Below are 16,749 nucleotides of genomic sequence, written 5' to 3' on the forward strand. Positions count from 1 at the left end.
GGCTTAAAAACAGCAGTCTAGATTATATTTTTTGGACTTTGTTTATGCGGCTTTGGGTTTTGTTGTTATGTTATGTGCACATGTCATGTGTGCCTTCCCTAACTGATGCCATTAAACCTGCACAGAACATCTGCACATGTGGTCTGTGTAGATAGAGGTGCAAATGCAATTTTGCAGAGTTCAGTAACAGTTTGTGCTGCATAGACACAACTCTTATTCTCATACTCACACTCCTCTGCCTGTGTCAAAGCAAACGATGTCATGGCACTCCAATTACCAAATGGATGCAGGCAGGGGGAACACCCGTCTTTCACAAGAACCACATTTTTCAAGAAGAGTTGTGCAGAGAGAGGAAGATTACTTTTTGTACTTTGATTTGTTTTTGACATTGTGTGTTAGTAGCATTTTACGCTCTCATCATACACTAAATTACCCTAATTTAGTTCAAACCAGGTCAGCGAAGGTGGGAGGTTTATGTGTGGTAGCTGGGGCAGTGGGACAGGATCATTGCTGGATGATGCCCCGTAGCTGACAGCAGTGAACCGACCAGAATCAGTTTCATACACTGACTTGAAATGTGTTCTATAGTGAGAGGTGTTCTTGTAATGGAAAAAAAAGACATCCATAGCTCATTGTGGGACAGAGGGGCTGACGGAGAGCTTTTTGTCGCAGGGTGAGGCATTCACACCAGCACTCCCACATCCTGTCATATGGAATGGCGTGAACAGTCAGATTTGTCATTAGATGTGGCAGCTATATTCACACATGGTGGGTCCTGCTGCAGTAATACTTGGTTTTACTGTGACAACATTATGGTATTTCAAGGCCAGTGGTCCCATTGAAATGAAATTCTCTTTGTAGGAAAAAAAAAAAATACTCCAGAATAGGTGGCGGCGCAGACAGTGAAGAATGCGAATTCAGTCTTGCCTATCAAGACCATTAAGGTCTATGTGATTGTTTTTTAATGCATTCACTCCAGCCTTTTTTTTCTCTCCATTTACAGTACTTGAACAAAGGGACTTCTGGTCTTTCTCCACCCCTCACCCCCACCTCTCCCCTGTCTGATCACTTCATCCTCCACCCACACCCCATGCTAACCAACCCCCGCCTCTCGCTTATGTTCCTCCCTCCCCCTCTCCAACGTGTCCCCTAGTTTTCTGGTAGCTGTGTCTCTTTGATAATCCAAGACTCTTTGAAGACTCCAATTCCACGCTGCTTGCCTTGGAGCTATTGCACCTACAAAAACAACTGTGTGTGGGTATGTGTGTGTGTGTGTGTGTGCCTGTGGAGAAAAAGAGGGAGAGGGAGAGAAGAGAGCAGTAGATGGGATGAGAATGGAGGACATAATGGTGGGATGGAAAATAAAAACAGTTCCATATGCATTTCCGTCGCAACTGCTTCAGTCTTTATGGTTTTATGCTTGCTGCATACACTGAGAGGTGCACTTCTTCATTGTCATATTTGTTGGTGCAGCTCATTTTTTCTGTGCCTTCAGAGGCAGCAGCTCATTGATTCCTGCATACACGCCCACAATGCCAGAGCCAGGATGTACTCACACACATTGTAACTAAATGGAAAATCTGGGTCCCACACTCAGGGAACTCTCACAGGCTATCAAAGAGTTTACATGCACATTTTGTAACTAGTGCTACATTTAGAATAAAAGAAAATGTATATACTATGGGCTACTATACGTTAGCCTACTTCCCAAGAATTAGCAATTTTTAGATCTCAACAAAAAAATATTTTCTCTGCTTCTGTCGCTGCAGAGAAGAAATTAAAGAAAATTAGTTGGCAATACTTAAAATGTCACAGTGATCAAAATTAATCATTACTAAAACATTTTTCTTCTATCCACTTCCCCTCCACTTTGTATTGCTGTCTCCTCCTCTTACCTTTCAGTAAGTCTGGCTGCTCTCTGTGTCTCTATTTCTCCATTGTTTCAGTCTTAATCTTTAGTCGCTCTTCTTCCATCTTAGTCTCTAGTCCTTGCTTTTTGTCTCTGTCATTCTGCCTCTCTTTGGCAGAGGAGCTTGCCATTGGGATTTAGAAGAAATTGAATTGAATTATGAAGGAATTTCTCTGCAGTACGATTGGCATCATTTCCTCCACACAACAGAACATCATTCTCATATCTCACAGTGTGGGGGAATGAAAATAGGCCGTGCACCATTCTTTCTCTCATCCTTTTAAATTGAATTTTTCATATCACAGGGGCACTGAGACATCAGCCGTTTCCTTTAACATGGGCAGAAAACCCATTTCATAATATCTGAGAGACACATAACTGTGGTTCAATAGGAAAAGTCTGGCTTCCAGTTGCAGTACACATACGACTTACCTCAACTCAGGATTGATAAACAGGGCCACATAGGTTCTGCATCTTGAAAAGTTGAGGGAATTCCAGTAGAGTATCCTATAGCTGCCTGGCTTCACAACTAACTAAAAACACTCCATTGTAAACTAAATGAAATGCATCTCACGCTCATAACCTTGTAGATTCCTTTCTCTCCACCTGTTTCTCTGTGAAACACAGACTACATTCTTGACCTTCTGAAGCCTCCCGTTTTACCAGTTTACTTTTACTAGAAGAAAAGATACTGCACCCTATGTCTTTGCAGAAGCCATTTTCCACTAGTAAATTGCACCCAAGTTGCTATACAACATAGCAATGGTTATGTTTAGTTGATTATGAAACTCAGGCGCTTGTTGTGCTTTGCTCCTCAAACTGAAATTCTGAATATTCAGTATGTTTCACTGGCCACAGTGATTCAGCTTTAACAATACCTCTGTGTAATACAAATTTGAATAAAAACATTTGGCAACAAACTAACTGTGACAAATACATTGTTACCCATTGGACACGGGAAGTAATAAGATATTCTCTTTAAATACAGTGTTGGGATACTTGCTCTGGTGATTTTATCAGCTTTTGGAAAAATTATATTTTCCCTTCATAGCAATGAAATACAGAGCGGCAAATTTAGATTAATTTTTTTACTGCAAATAGCACATAATCTATTTTTTTTTACTACTCTTCACCAATCTAGCACATGATTAAAAGGATTATTTTTATGATTAATTCATAAAAATGATGCAATTTTTTTTTACTTTGATCCAGAAATGTTTTAGCAAGCAGTCAGAGTAGCATAAATGGAGATGCAATCAAAGTGGCATAAATGGGGTATCAACCACTTAGCTTAAAATTCAGAGGTTAATGCCTCAGAGATTAGATGCTTCCTCAAGCTTTGAATCTCAGGTTAGATATTAAAGGATGTACTGTTTTTAAAAATCATATCAAATCAGGGTACTTGTATGTTTCTACTAAAATAATATCATCTTTTGAGTTATATTTATTAAATGTACTTGGATTGTATCTTCCCCTTCATATGTACCAATCATTAAGCTGTCGCTTGCTGTGAAATACAGCACGCCAGGGAATTATTTCTACAAGGTAGTTTAAGTACAGACAATGCAGTCGTCAGCTTGGTCATCAAATGTTCACATACAGATTAGTCAAAACACAAATAATAACTTGGAAGCATGGGATAGAAATTCAAACACTAAATCTAACTCACCTGCGACTCTGCTGGAAGTCTGCTCAAAAAGTGTCAGAGAAGATGGAAAAGTTTTCCCATCTGCATAAGTATCAGCAGCCCTGTGTGCTGGCAATCAGCGAGGCTTGGCTGGATGACAGGGCACCTGACAGCAGAGTGGTGTCAGGTAGCTCTGGGGCATTCACAATGGACCGGGAACTCTGTGCTATGGGAGAGCACAACAGCAGTGGGGTCTGCTGTCCCATCAGGAATCAGTGGTACAAATCAGCAATGGCAATAGAGATGCTCCACAGTCACCAAAATGCTATCCTTGTTGCTCAGTTATTTGCCCCTGGAATCCCTTTATATTCCTTCATTCAAGCTGCAGGCAAATACATTATTTTTTATTTCAAATCCAATCTTTAGGACAGACTGTCCATACTGTTATTTGCAAGTGATTAGATATAACCATTAACGATAACCCATCTGTGTCAGTTGCTGTGGAAACAACATAGGCGTGAGTACATTTGCAAACTGGTGGTGCATTTTTCCAATACAGACACAAAACAGCAAGCTGCAGGCTGGGTGAATAATGGAGATGTATCCCCTCACTCTTCACACCATAGCAATATCTTGTCTCAGTGCAGAAGTCCTCCATCACACCAGACAACATTAGCGACAGAGGTGGTTGATATATGTTTTTTGCAGAAGTCGCATCCAGCTAACAGGGATGTTAGCCCTCTGGACATGACGTCACTGTTCTGTGTCAAATTGTAGGTGATTTAAAGGACAGTTTTAAAGCCAATTTTTAAATCAGATACCACCCCCCCACCCCATATTCTGATGTCTCCATGTGCCAAAAATCTGATATGGGCTGCCAGTCTCAACATAACCTAAAATACACTCTTAAGTTCAGAGCAGCTGTTTTCTCTTTCCTTAAGCCTCAAGCTCATGATTTCGTTCACACAGATCATCATTTATGATTATTTGCTTCAGACTATGTCACTCCTTATCAGTTTAACCATAACCAGTTGTTGTTACGCCATATTGTTGTCCCATTGTTTTAATATATGATATATAGTCATCATCAGAGGCAACACAGAAGTCGTAAAATTGTGTGGTCTTTATAATTCACCCTACTAGATGTATACTGTATGTGTGTGCCTATATTTTATGTTGGCATGTACAAATCAATTGGAGAATGAGATGGAGATAAAGTGTAGTGCTTATGAAGTCAAAAGTCTTTTCTTATGGACGTTTTTATATTACATCTATAATTAACAATGAGTAACCTCGACTTACATAACAAACCTTTCCAAGCCATTCTCATTTTTTTCTATTTAATGCAGTGGAGGACAGCCGGTTTGCCATTGTATAAAGGGGAAATTTACCCAATTTATATGACAAAACAGTGTACTTGATCACTTTTCATTTTACTGGCTTTATGGCATATAAAAGTTTATTAATGGAAACATTCAGCTGTAAGCATGTGTGGCTTGAAATTATTTTGAAGCAGAAGGTTGAATATAATATTTCTGGCAGTCCGACAGAAAAAAAGGGGCTCCAAAGGGCTACGGCAGCTCTAGGTAGGCAGTATATGATTGCTGTTTATTACTATGCTAAAATGTGTCTTGATTCCCCTGTAAAGACAGAATTCTGCTTTATCTTTCCGTCTGTGTTGGGATTATAATATTAGGCTTATAAATTAGGCCATTTCAGCGCAATCTAAATGGGGTTATGAATTCAGATGTCATCATAAATGTCCCCTTTTTCATTCTCGGCCCCATAGCTTCTTACTCCTACCACAATGCCCAAACAATCCCACTCTCCCGCCTTCAGTCTCCCAGAATCTAATCCTTCTGCTTGTCCCCTCCAGCCAAAGCGCCGTTCGTGTCTGCCTGACCAACTCCCCACTCCTGCTCAGCCTCCCCTTCCATCCTTCCGTCTTGCCGCATCCCTGCAGCCCCCAAGGCCTGGCAAAGGATTTGTGCTCTGACTAAAAGGAGAATCTTTTTTCCATCTCTGCAGCCTTAGCTAGTTATCATACCCAGGAAACATGCTGACTCTCTGGAGTGGTGCCTTGAGGAGAAGTTTAAGCAAGAGTCCATATTTAAACAACTAAATGCCCCCTCACATTTAAATAGTCACGGAGCCAGACCCTAACCTCCAATCATATATCAAGCACCATTCAAATATATCATTTGCCTGTTCCAGTCTGGTATTGCAGATACCAGAAACAATAGTAGAATAACTCACTATTGTCTGGTTTGATAGAGAAGTTCCTGTTAAGTGTGGTGTGTTTTCACAGTCTGTACTGTAGTATTTGCAGAATTTGAATTAAATAAATCAGTGTAATTTACATTTTTTGTGAGAAATGATAAACAGTGTGTTCTCACTTTGTATTTTTCAGCTCAACACACAAGTACATTTTTTACAGTTAGAAAAGTTACTGTGTATAGATGCACCAATCAAAGAGCATGTTTAATAGAAAGAAAACAAATGTCATATTTTTATCCCCTAAAACCTCTCATTGCCCTCTTTTTCTCATTTGTGCACAAAGCATACAAATCACTATCACAAACAAAGACATAAAAAGCCATTGTTTTGTTATGTTTCAGGAATCTTGCTCAATCTAGCTTGAGTTCCAATAAATGTTACAGATAACCGAGAGGTCCAAGATAGCTTTCTTACTGTCAACTATGTATGATTTATTGATGTAGTGATGTAGTAGCACTGCTGGGAGAAAAAAATATGATGCATCCCAGGACTCAAATGATTATTATTTAAATGAAAGACCAAGAGATGCATCTGTGCAGTGAGAAAAATACGGCTGGTTGAGATGATGTGGAGATGAACAGGTTTCCGGAAACATTTTGAAGCCTGCTAACGGTATTAAAAACATTGTGTTGATAGCACTTACCTTTAAAAGCATTTCTCAATATCTGGTGTGTATGTACTAAAAGGCTGATGGTTCGAATGATTTCTAGCATGGATTTGTTTGCCAGAAAAGTGGTTGAATGGTAGAAAGCACAGACCCGTGGTATTGATCTGGGCTGACTTGTGCAGCAGAGGAACTGCTGTTCTGCTGTATCAGTGCTTTCCTGACTTTTACGAGAGGTGCTCATGTGTGGGGGTGGAGGGAACAGCGCGATTGTATGTGCACTGTAAGGAGTCATCTTTCTGTTGTGGATCGGTGGTAAGTAGCCATTAGTAAACTGATCTTGGGAAGAGGAAATTTAATGGTCTTCTAACTGTATTTACAAGCCATTCAATTTGATAAAGGGTGTGATCTTGAATGATTTATTACATGCCACTCTGCTCCTCTTCAAGCTATCAAATTCAGGATTGCATCAGTATTTCATTCATTCATTTACTCTTTCATTCTTTCATCAAATCTCAGCAGTATTTATCAGCAAAAGCAGGTCTAATGATATACTCTAATGCTGGCAAAATAGTAAATGTCATAAAGTATATTTCCAAAGCTCTTTTTTGTTGTTTTTGTTACCCCTTATTTAGATCTTCTTGGGATTCCTTTTTAGTTAAACTGCAAAAATATTGTCTAGCTTCCCACTCGGTTAAACATCAAAAGCTGTGGAAAACGAAAATATTAAAATATGGAGATAGGAAGTATCTCACTGGGGCTACTGATTAGTGTACCAATCATTGTCATCAGAGTTAATTTGGCAGTGGCAGATTCAGAAAATGAAACTTTTTCTCTCAGAAATAACGGTAATAACAGCAATAATAATGCTTCTCACATTCTTAAGCTCTGTGACGCTCGCTCGTTTATAATGTTTGCTTTCACATAAGTAGGAACGTATAGACATTCTCTCCATACATAGGAATCCCTTTATATATCTCTGTACAGAGTCTACCTCTAGCCAAGTAAATATAAGTTTAATTGTGAAAATGACACTTGACATTGATATTTCTGATTAGATTGACAAAGAATAACATTCTGCACATCCTGTACCCTGGATCTACACCTCCTCTTTCTTTACAGTATTGACATACCAGGATTCTTTTATAATAAAAAATATGTGGCAGTGTAGTTTTTAATCATTCTTTGCATATACAGGACAGTTTCATACATCATATTTAAACACATGCACCATATTTAGATATTTAAATGTTGTAGTTTAGTATGGGATATTTTAATATGTATGATTTTTTATAATTTTTTATTAAATTTCTGCTGCTGCTACATTGCACACTCTTATTATTGAAGTCCATAACTTCACTCTGTTCATATATTTCTACCTTATATAATCTTCAGAATAATAACAAGTGCAAAAGACTATTTAATATTTAAGAGTGTTTAATATTTAAGACTATTTTCTGACTTTTGAAGAGTGACCTTTATAAGGTCAGCAAACTTCAGACAGTAGTCTTAAATGGAACTGGAGTTCTGAGCTGCAGCTGTTACCATACAACCTGCATGGACACCCACAAACAAAAAGAAAAGTGTAGTTGAAAGTTGTACTAGTTGAAATACTTTCCTTGTGTTGAAGATATTTATTTCTCTCTGTCTCTCTGTTTTTTAGCATTCCCATCGGCGAGTGACCTTCTCCACCGCCAACCCTGTGCAGGACCTGCAGGATGCCTCTCAGCACAGCTACTATGACAGTGGCTTGGAGGAATCGGAGACTCCCAGCAGTAAGTCATCGTCTGGTCCTCGCATCGGACCCCTGACCCTGCCTGAGGACCACTATGAGAGAACCACTCCAGATGGCAGCATTGGAGAGACCGAGCACCCTGAAAATGGTACGATGACAATCCCCTCCATTCTGTCGTGTTCTCTATGAATATGTATTTAAATGTAAATGACTCTAATAGGCTCTCGTTGTGTGTGTGGTGTTGCTGGCGATGGAGACATTTGTGGGAAATTTGTTAGTGCTCTGTCGCCATTTTAGAGTGGAAATGTTGTGGCACCTGTGACTTTGACTTGCTGTGTTTGTCGATGTCTGTGTGAAATGTTATTGGTTTTTAAGCAGTTCTGTGCTTGTGTAGGTGTGTGTGTGTGTGTGTGTGTGTGTGTGTGTGTGTGTGTGTGTGTGTGTGTGTGTGTGTGGTATCAGGCTGGAGTTAACAGTGTCTCCATCCTCCTCATCAGCAGGTCCTCTGTCAGACATCCTTAATGACCCTCTCTCACAAGTGTGCTAATTAAAAAGCCCAACTAATGGAGCATTTGCCCTCTAAATAAATCTGAACCATGACATCTGTGCAGACAACACTGTGTTTACTCTAAGCATTTCCTTGCCGCTAGCTGGACCGGAGTTACACTGCAGCTTAGGTGTGCAGGAGCTATAATTTCTAGGCACAGTAATCAATCCACAGGCTGAACACTGATGGTCCCAGCATAGGTCCATATTAAAAAAGAAAATCATAGCCAAAGCTGTAACTGCTGCTCTGTGAACTGTGTATCATAATAGCAATTTTGCTGCCTTAAGCTGCCAAACATAATCCATTACCTGTCTTGTAGCACACTATGATAAGTGATTCACATGGTGCATTTCCAGTCATTATAGTATTTTGCATTTCAGGGCTCTCTGGATTAGACACTTTTACATGGTGATAGTTCGCTGCTCACTTGGAACGTCTCGCCCTTCTCCAGATATTTGTATATCCTTAGTTTGTTGTATTAATGTATGGCTTTGTCTCAAAAGCATGTGTGGTTCTGCTTTTTGTGCATAGTGTATGGATTTTAAGTGTAAGAACAGTAATAAGGCTTTTACTGCCCCATACAAAATGTGGCATGCAGCAAGGACTTGATAGAGGGTTTGATCAGCATTGACAGTTACTTTGTCAGTGTCAGTAAAAAAGACACAGATGTACCTTTTGTCAATTGGACTGTACATCCCAAGTGCGGAGAGATTTCTGGCTTTTTTAATTGAGGGAAAAAACTATTTCAGTCTCAAGCACTCCTGGTTACAAAACGTTGCAAGATCAAAGGCTAAAATGTGTCACCGACACACCAAAACAGCAGATGACAAAGTTCTATTATTAGTATTGCATCTTGCGTTGTGATGCATTGCCTCTTTACTAGACAATTGTGTTGGATATCATTAGCTAGCTTATTCATCTGTACTGCAAATGTTTATTTTTTATTTGGTTATGTCAATTAGTGACACCATAATTCAAGGATAGGAGGGGGTGGTGGGTGTGCAGGAGGGGATAAGTCCTGCCAATATCGCACTTCCCTGTTGCTATATAGAGGTCAGAGATTGCTTAATATCCCATTTAATAGATAGATTTAGTCACCCCATATACAGGCAAGCTGTTTATAGCCCAGGAGCTAACAGCTGACTATTTCCATTTGCTCTCTGCACTTAGGATGTGTAATGTATGCATTTTCTTTTTCCTTTTTCTATTGTTGTGGCTGTTTATTGTGTTTTTCCCATCTGCAGAAAACAGGTTTTGTCAGACAGGGCGCTCTTTGTTGTCAGCAGCAGGAGAGCAAGATTGTGAGTGGAGATGGAGCAGTTCAAGAATGAAAAGATGGCATAAGATGAGGAGATGTTAGATTGTGACACGGAGCAGGGACAAAGAGTCTCTGACAAGGAAGCAAAGCCCATAAGATGAGCACATAGGACAGGGAGATGAGAAGATGAACTGCTAACCAAGGATAGACCTAATTAAAATGTGATTCCCCCTTCAGGGACATAACAAAGAGCCCACATAAAATGAAGGATTAGACAGAAAAATCAAACGAGACAGAGGAATTCCTCCCCAGCTCCACCTGAATAGTGACGTAAAGTCTTTTTTTAAGCGTTTGAGTGACAGAGTGACAGGTTGTACCGGTGCAGAGCTTTATTCATTGCAGTAGAGATGACTGACAGGCAAAAAATGGGGAGGTGAGCATGATGTGTCACTCCATTTAAGTTGGATAAAATGCAATATATGAACCCCAGACTGTCAGCCTTTGCATCACTGGGCCCCAGAAATATCGACATGGATGTGTTTTGTTATACAAGTTGAACTTTGACAGTGGCGAAGCTACATTTTGGGTGTCAGTGGCCTATAGTGAAAAGTGATGTAGTTTATGATCCATTTTAGATCCACTTTTGGCTGTTTGTTAAAATTATGGTACTCAAACCTTTACTATATTTGATTGGTACAAGGTCAGCTTCTGGAGTCTGAGCTTGATGGGCAATCCAGTGGGATTGCATCCCAGTCCAATTTCTTTATTCAAGACATGTTAATATTAAGGTAATTAATGCCAGAGATTGGTTATTAGCAAAGAATATATTATTAGTTGATTTATATTAGTTGGTGAATTTTGTGTTAAATGTTGTTCTATGTTTGCTGTCTTTTGAAGATTCTTGCAGACTGAAGTAATGTGACTGTGGTTTATTGGACTGGGTGGCAAAGTGGAAAAAGTGTGGTCTGTAACAGTCTCTCTGGTTCACTGAAGTAGACATCAACATGTCCCTTATGGTGCTTTATTGGGCATTGGAATTAAGAGTAGATTCAAACTACAGTAATAACATTTCTGATGTGTTATGTATGCTGCCTGATCTGCAGCAATTAATTTTCTTTTTCCGTATGCCTGAGCAGCTGCTCCCCCTCCCACTTTTTTCTAATTCTTGTCTTCAGGCTGTGTTACAGTGCACTCCATTTCAGTTTCCCCTTCATGTATTTCTCTTATGTTCATGCGTGTAGCTTACACATTGCTCAACTGTTGGTTAATCTCATCAGAAATGTTTATTCAGCAGTTGCAACAATCAAGGTGTGTGTTTGTGTGTGTGCATGCACCTGCATGCATGCATGTATTTGTTTGCATTGGAGGGTGTTGCATCACACCCCAAATCTCAAAATCATTTTGATTACAGTGCTGTTTTACCTTAATAGGCTCTCATTATAATCACTGAGCTCTTTATTTTTTTTTAAATTGATTGCTTCAGACAGCATGAAAACTGCTTATCTTGTATGTCCGGTTGCTGTCAAGATGCATGATTTGTCCTCCACAGTGAAATCAGAAAAGACCAAGGACTAGTCTCTGTTTGTCCCATCTGTCCATCCACTGTATCTCAGACACTGCTGATCAGATTTTGATTAGTCAAGTCAAAGTGATTTACAGTATTTATTACTGATTGGTTCACAGGAGAATGCATCGTTTAGGATGTTTGCTATTTACATATCCCCATAAAGGACACAAGTATCAAAAACTATGAATAACATATAATATAGAAAGTTTAATTATCTTTAATTCCTGAGTTGATTTGGTTTCTCAATTCATTCCATCAATTATATTTCGTAACAAAGAAAACTGATGATGAGTTTAGTTTTTTTTTTTTGTCTACATCAACCCATCCATTGAGTGTATTTTGAGCACCAGCACACACCTGAAGTCACTTAACACATAACATAAATTGTTTAACTTTCCGTTGCCTAAGAACCCTGGACATGAGTCATCCGGGACCTGTGATAGGCCTCTTCTCTCTTCTTGGGACACAAGTTTGACCAGCGATCCCATCATGTCCGATCCAACCTAGAAAATAATCACTCATTCACGGATCAGTGGTTAGGCATCTTGGCTGTGATATGAGGGCTAGCACTGATAGGACACAGGTGGATTGAAGACAGGTACCAGCGTGCACACATGCACACACGCACAAACTCAATTGACCACAGATGGAGGAATTCTGATCTGATATGGCCGGTTGCCCAGCATGAGGTCTCCCTGTGTCTTCCTCTGTGCGGACTCACTGCCATATGGGCTATTGAGAAGGGTGAGATAAAATGGAATAAATGGCATTTGCATGATAATGAGGTTCTTTAGTAATGCTGTCTGATTTTCCTGCCTTAGATCTCTCAGATGATGCATGTAGCGTTGTATATTTGTTCTTTTTGAACTCCTGTCAGGGATTTTCCTCTGCTTTCAATACTTGCCATATCAGTATCATACAGGGTGCCATCTCTTTAGCCATTACTGCTTTAACATCATGAGTTCCCTGTGAATATCTGGTTTGTGTGTACAAAGCAGGAGGAATATTTTAAATAAAGAAAGATGTGGAGGAAGACATTGTGCAGACACAGAGGCAGAATGTTGGCCTATTAGGCCTTGTTTGTCCTATGAGTGCAAGCTTGGGCTCCTGCCTGGGTGCCAGTATAGTGTGCTGATGCAGGGGTGTGGGTTTCCACAGAGAGATGTCTTTGTGCCTTGTCAGAGTCCCTGCCTGTTAGTACTATTGAGTGGAGTGGACCATGCCAGCCTGTACCAGCACAGTGGCCTATGCCAGCACTGCTGGAACTGCCACCACCCGAGAAGGGACAGGTCATGGAACTGGCAGTTTTGTGGAAGCTTCTGTGGAAAAAATCCTAACAAGTGGTCCCCTGAGGCAAATTGTCATGAGTAATAGACTTATAGTCACGAGCTCATTCTAGCGCACGCATTATGCTCTGCTCACATCATCCGCTGCTCACATCATCCGCGGCTGTTTGTTACCCCCCAATTGTTTGTAATTTTATTTTGGAGCAAATAGGTCAGTGGAAGAGCCTAACTGGAGCAGAATTAAACTTTCTAACCTGGATTAGGCTTTGACACCTAGGCAATGGTTAACTATAGCCCTTTTACAAATTACTTTATGGGACAATGCAGCTGAATCCAAAATGGAACTGATGATGTGTCAGCATGTCACAATTTTGAATGTGTCTAGATTTCCCTTCGCCCAATTTGAATCTGAAAATGTGCTTTCGCTTATGTGATCACTAACAATGAGACCAACACACTCATCTCAAACGTTGGCCGCACACATTATAGTGTTTGTCAAATGACTGCAGACAGCCCAGACCTTTGAATGGGGCCATGCAAGAGAAAAGACTCAGACCATTAACTGTAGCAAAGTATGGAATTGGCTTATTTTCTTTTAGAGTGAACTAACATATTATTGAGTGGCAGAGATTGCAGCCACATGTGAAATCTAGATGGAACCAGAATAGAAGTCCTATTATCCAAATAAATCTACCCCTTGCATTCAATTTCATACTACCTTCTTTTACGCATAACAGTGATTTCTCTGTAGTTTCATCATTGTGTCCAGCTGACTGGAAGACTTTGGTAACATCAGTGATAATAGTATGGTTTTGTCAGAATCTGAAACTTATTTGGGCTGTAGTTCTTACAGTTGGAATATATGTCATGTCAAGTGCTTTGGGGGCTTTTTCCCCCCAATTTTTATTAATTTGCTTTGTTTTGTTTTTTTAGCAGTCTTTGTATTTGGGTGTTCGTTAGTATGTTGTATGAGGAGAAAATACTGACAAACTGAGAATTTATTGAAATGTTGTTTAAATAATGAAAAAGAGGAAAGCAAAAATCCTACGTGATTTAGTAAAATATATCTGGAACATTTTCTAGGGACAGACTCCCAGTCCTCTTCATTTTAACTGAGATCTACACAAGCTACTCAGCTCTTATCCACATGTATATAACATGGATAAAAACCCAGATGACTGTTCTGAATTATGCGCAGAAAGAAAAGAACACATATATAAGCACCCATTAGATTCCATAAATAGTGCTTTTAACACCATGCTGCCTCTGAAAATGTCCGGTTTTAGCGCTAAGCTTGTAAAATGAATGAGTGAGCCAGTATGCCTAAGCCAGTATCCCTAAGCTTTAGATGTGCTCATGTATTACTCTAACAAAAGTGGATGGCTCTCTTAACTTAGGCAAAAATTGGATAGGACGCATCCTGTTCTTGCCACGCGAGTGAGTCTGGGCAACAGCATGCTGAAGCAGCAGGTTTGGAGGTGGTAATATGTGTGTAAACGCAGGCTTGAAAGTACAAATTTATAAAGACACATGAAGAAAAATGTCTTAATTAGCCTGGTGTAGCTTGTAGCTGTAAGATGCTTCTTTTAGCGTGTGTCCACTGGCAGGTCCATGGGACCCTGAGTCGAAACTTTAAGGATAATTATGGAGGCAGAAATAGAAAGTGGTGGTAGAGCTCTGTTGCTCTCAGTGGGTCTTACCCAGTCTCACCCCAGATGTGATTCGTAGAGCAGGTAGAGCACTGTGCATCAGGGAGGGGATGCTGGCTAGGGGCCAGTTCCACTTCAACCTCAGTTGGTCGGGCAGCTCAAGCCGGCATCAGAGAAAGGCCCCGGGGGTCATCTCTCCATCATAGTGTGATGGGGACAGAGAGCCGCTGAACCTCCCTCTAACTAGTGTTCTGCCCTTCAATGATGGATGGCACTTGAGGGACTAGAATTGTACTGTATGGGTCTGACATGCATTTCCTTATTTCCAGTGAGTTACAGAGGAATAGAGGCGCTCTCGCTTTAAGGTTTTCTCACAGTCAGTTGAGGATATCTCAGAATTCACTGCAGTTCAAGGACCTTACAAACTCAATGAGGACTGCATCCAGTGAAACTGAAAATGTCCTCTCTACACTAAATGGAAAGCAGAAGTCCTTTTTTTTTTTTTTTACAAATGGAAATATCCTTGTGGTGAAAGGATCAATTCTTAATTTGCGGTTTTGTGTTAACATGGTACATCATGCAGTCAATATTCTACCCGCCTTAAACTAAATAGAAATGACTTGCTCTTGCTTAACCTCATGGCCAAGCATTTTACAGTGTTATGGATTTAAGGTGACATAGCTAACATTTTACTGCCCTATTACACAAAATCATCAGAATATTTTTACAGGTTTTGACATGGTTTTTCAATGCCACACCTCATTGACAACTTTATTAGATCTAGAATTTTGGCTTTCAAAACTCACTTTAAAACTCACTTTCTGGCTCAAGCTATCCCTGAAGAGCCCTTGTTCTCAAGCCAAAAGTAGAGTAATTCTGACAGAATTTTGCATGATGATGTAGCTTGTTTCCACAATGCTTTTCTGCTGGATCTCTGCTCTAATTAGAGAGCACACTTGACTTCATTGTAAAATTGTGACAGATTTTTGCTAGTTCCAAACTACAGAGCTGTAACAGAGACATGTAGATCTTCATGCAATTCCTTGGTGACCACCAAAGGTCCATTTTATTTAAAGCAATTATGCTAATTATGTTTTTTTTTTTCAATTTCCCTTTGGGTAACTCCCTCTCAGATGGTCATGTTGTAAGGCCCAAACACTTGTCACTCATCTTGATGAGCTGTCTATTTTGAAACAGTATCTAGCCTGGAGATGAGGTACCCATCAAGCACGCAGACAGAGGCACTGAAAAAACAGATGGCGAGGGCAGCCACTTTAATAAAAAAAGCGACAGCGATGTTTACTCTTGTTGTGCATTTGCTGTAAGTCTTTTTTCCTTCTCTTACTGCTTTTATTGTTGTAATTGCTATCACTACCTTGCATTTGATAGCCCCAGTCTAGCTCACCACAAGCCATATTCACATGACACAAAAGCATAGTGAATATGCCCAAAATTGTTAGAAAATCGAATTGAGAAGTCTCCACGCTTCAGCCAAACATGGCGATTGAGCCGTGCACACCTAGGGTCACAGAGAGACCCAGACTCCTGCTCTGTGTACATGACCCAATTTACCCATCAGTTCATTAAATTTTCATTTTATTATCTCATAATGTAGTGGATGTCCTGTCCATTTATGTTATTTTAATGTGATAAAACATTTATATTGCTTTGTTTTAATGCCCCTCTAATACACAAGACAGCACTAAAGTGCAGGTGTGGCCTTCATTCAATTAACCAAAATACTTGGCCTCCCAGATATGCCCTAGTGTTCCTGCCTCTCCCCCGTATTTACTCATTTACTCCCATATCTGAGCAAATATTAGGTCAACTGTGTTATTGTGTTAGATTATTATTTCTGTTGGAGGGTTTCAACAACATCAGAGGACATGAACATTGACCCTTCTTCATGAACATTGAGCATGAACATCAAGCATGATTCCACCCTTCCCTGTGGCTAAGGAGCCACAGGGAAGGGTGGAATCATGCTCGCTTCAAAAGCTGATATTATGACCCCCTGCTGCCTTCTGTGTTTTGCGTCCCTTTAAGTCCATATGTAAAGACTGAAATTTGCAATTTCCCTTAATAATTATGTATTCAATCATGTTCTTGATTCCATGTGATATTTTTCCCCTTCCCTTAATCAAAGCCTTGTCAGAAAAGCTAGCGCCTGGCAGAGGGTATTGATGGGTAGAGCAGCATTGGTAGATTGCTGCTGTTTTTTCCTGTTGCCTCTCTACTACACAAAAGGCAATTTTCATATTTCATCATGACTTACTTTCCCATAGACTTG

At 40.0% G+C, this 16,749-nt stretch overlaps 1 protein-coding gene across 1 annotated transcript in view; it reads left to right on the forward strand.

The window, feature by feature from the left end:
- Positions 1–16,749, forward strand: part of pcdh1a (protocadherin 1a) — an 83,081-nt gene that overhangs the window by 53,990 nt on the left and 12,342 nt on the right. The window contains exon 4 of the mRNA XM_044223238.1: positions 8,081–8,300. Coding sequence (XP_044079173.1) covers positions 8,081–8,300 — 220 coding nt within the window. The remainder of the gene's footprint in view (positions 1–8,080; positions 8,301–16,749) is intronic.

The sequence above is a fragment of the Siniperca chuatsi genome, linkage group LG14 (assembly GCF_020085105.1).
Source record: "Siniperca chuatsi isolate FFG_IHB_CAS linkage group LG14, ASM2008510v1, whole genome shotgun sequence".
NCBI classification, from domain to species: domain Eukaryota; kingdom Metazoa; phylum Chordata; class Actinopteri; order Centrarchiformes; family Sinipercidae; genus Siniperca; species Siniperca chuatsi.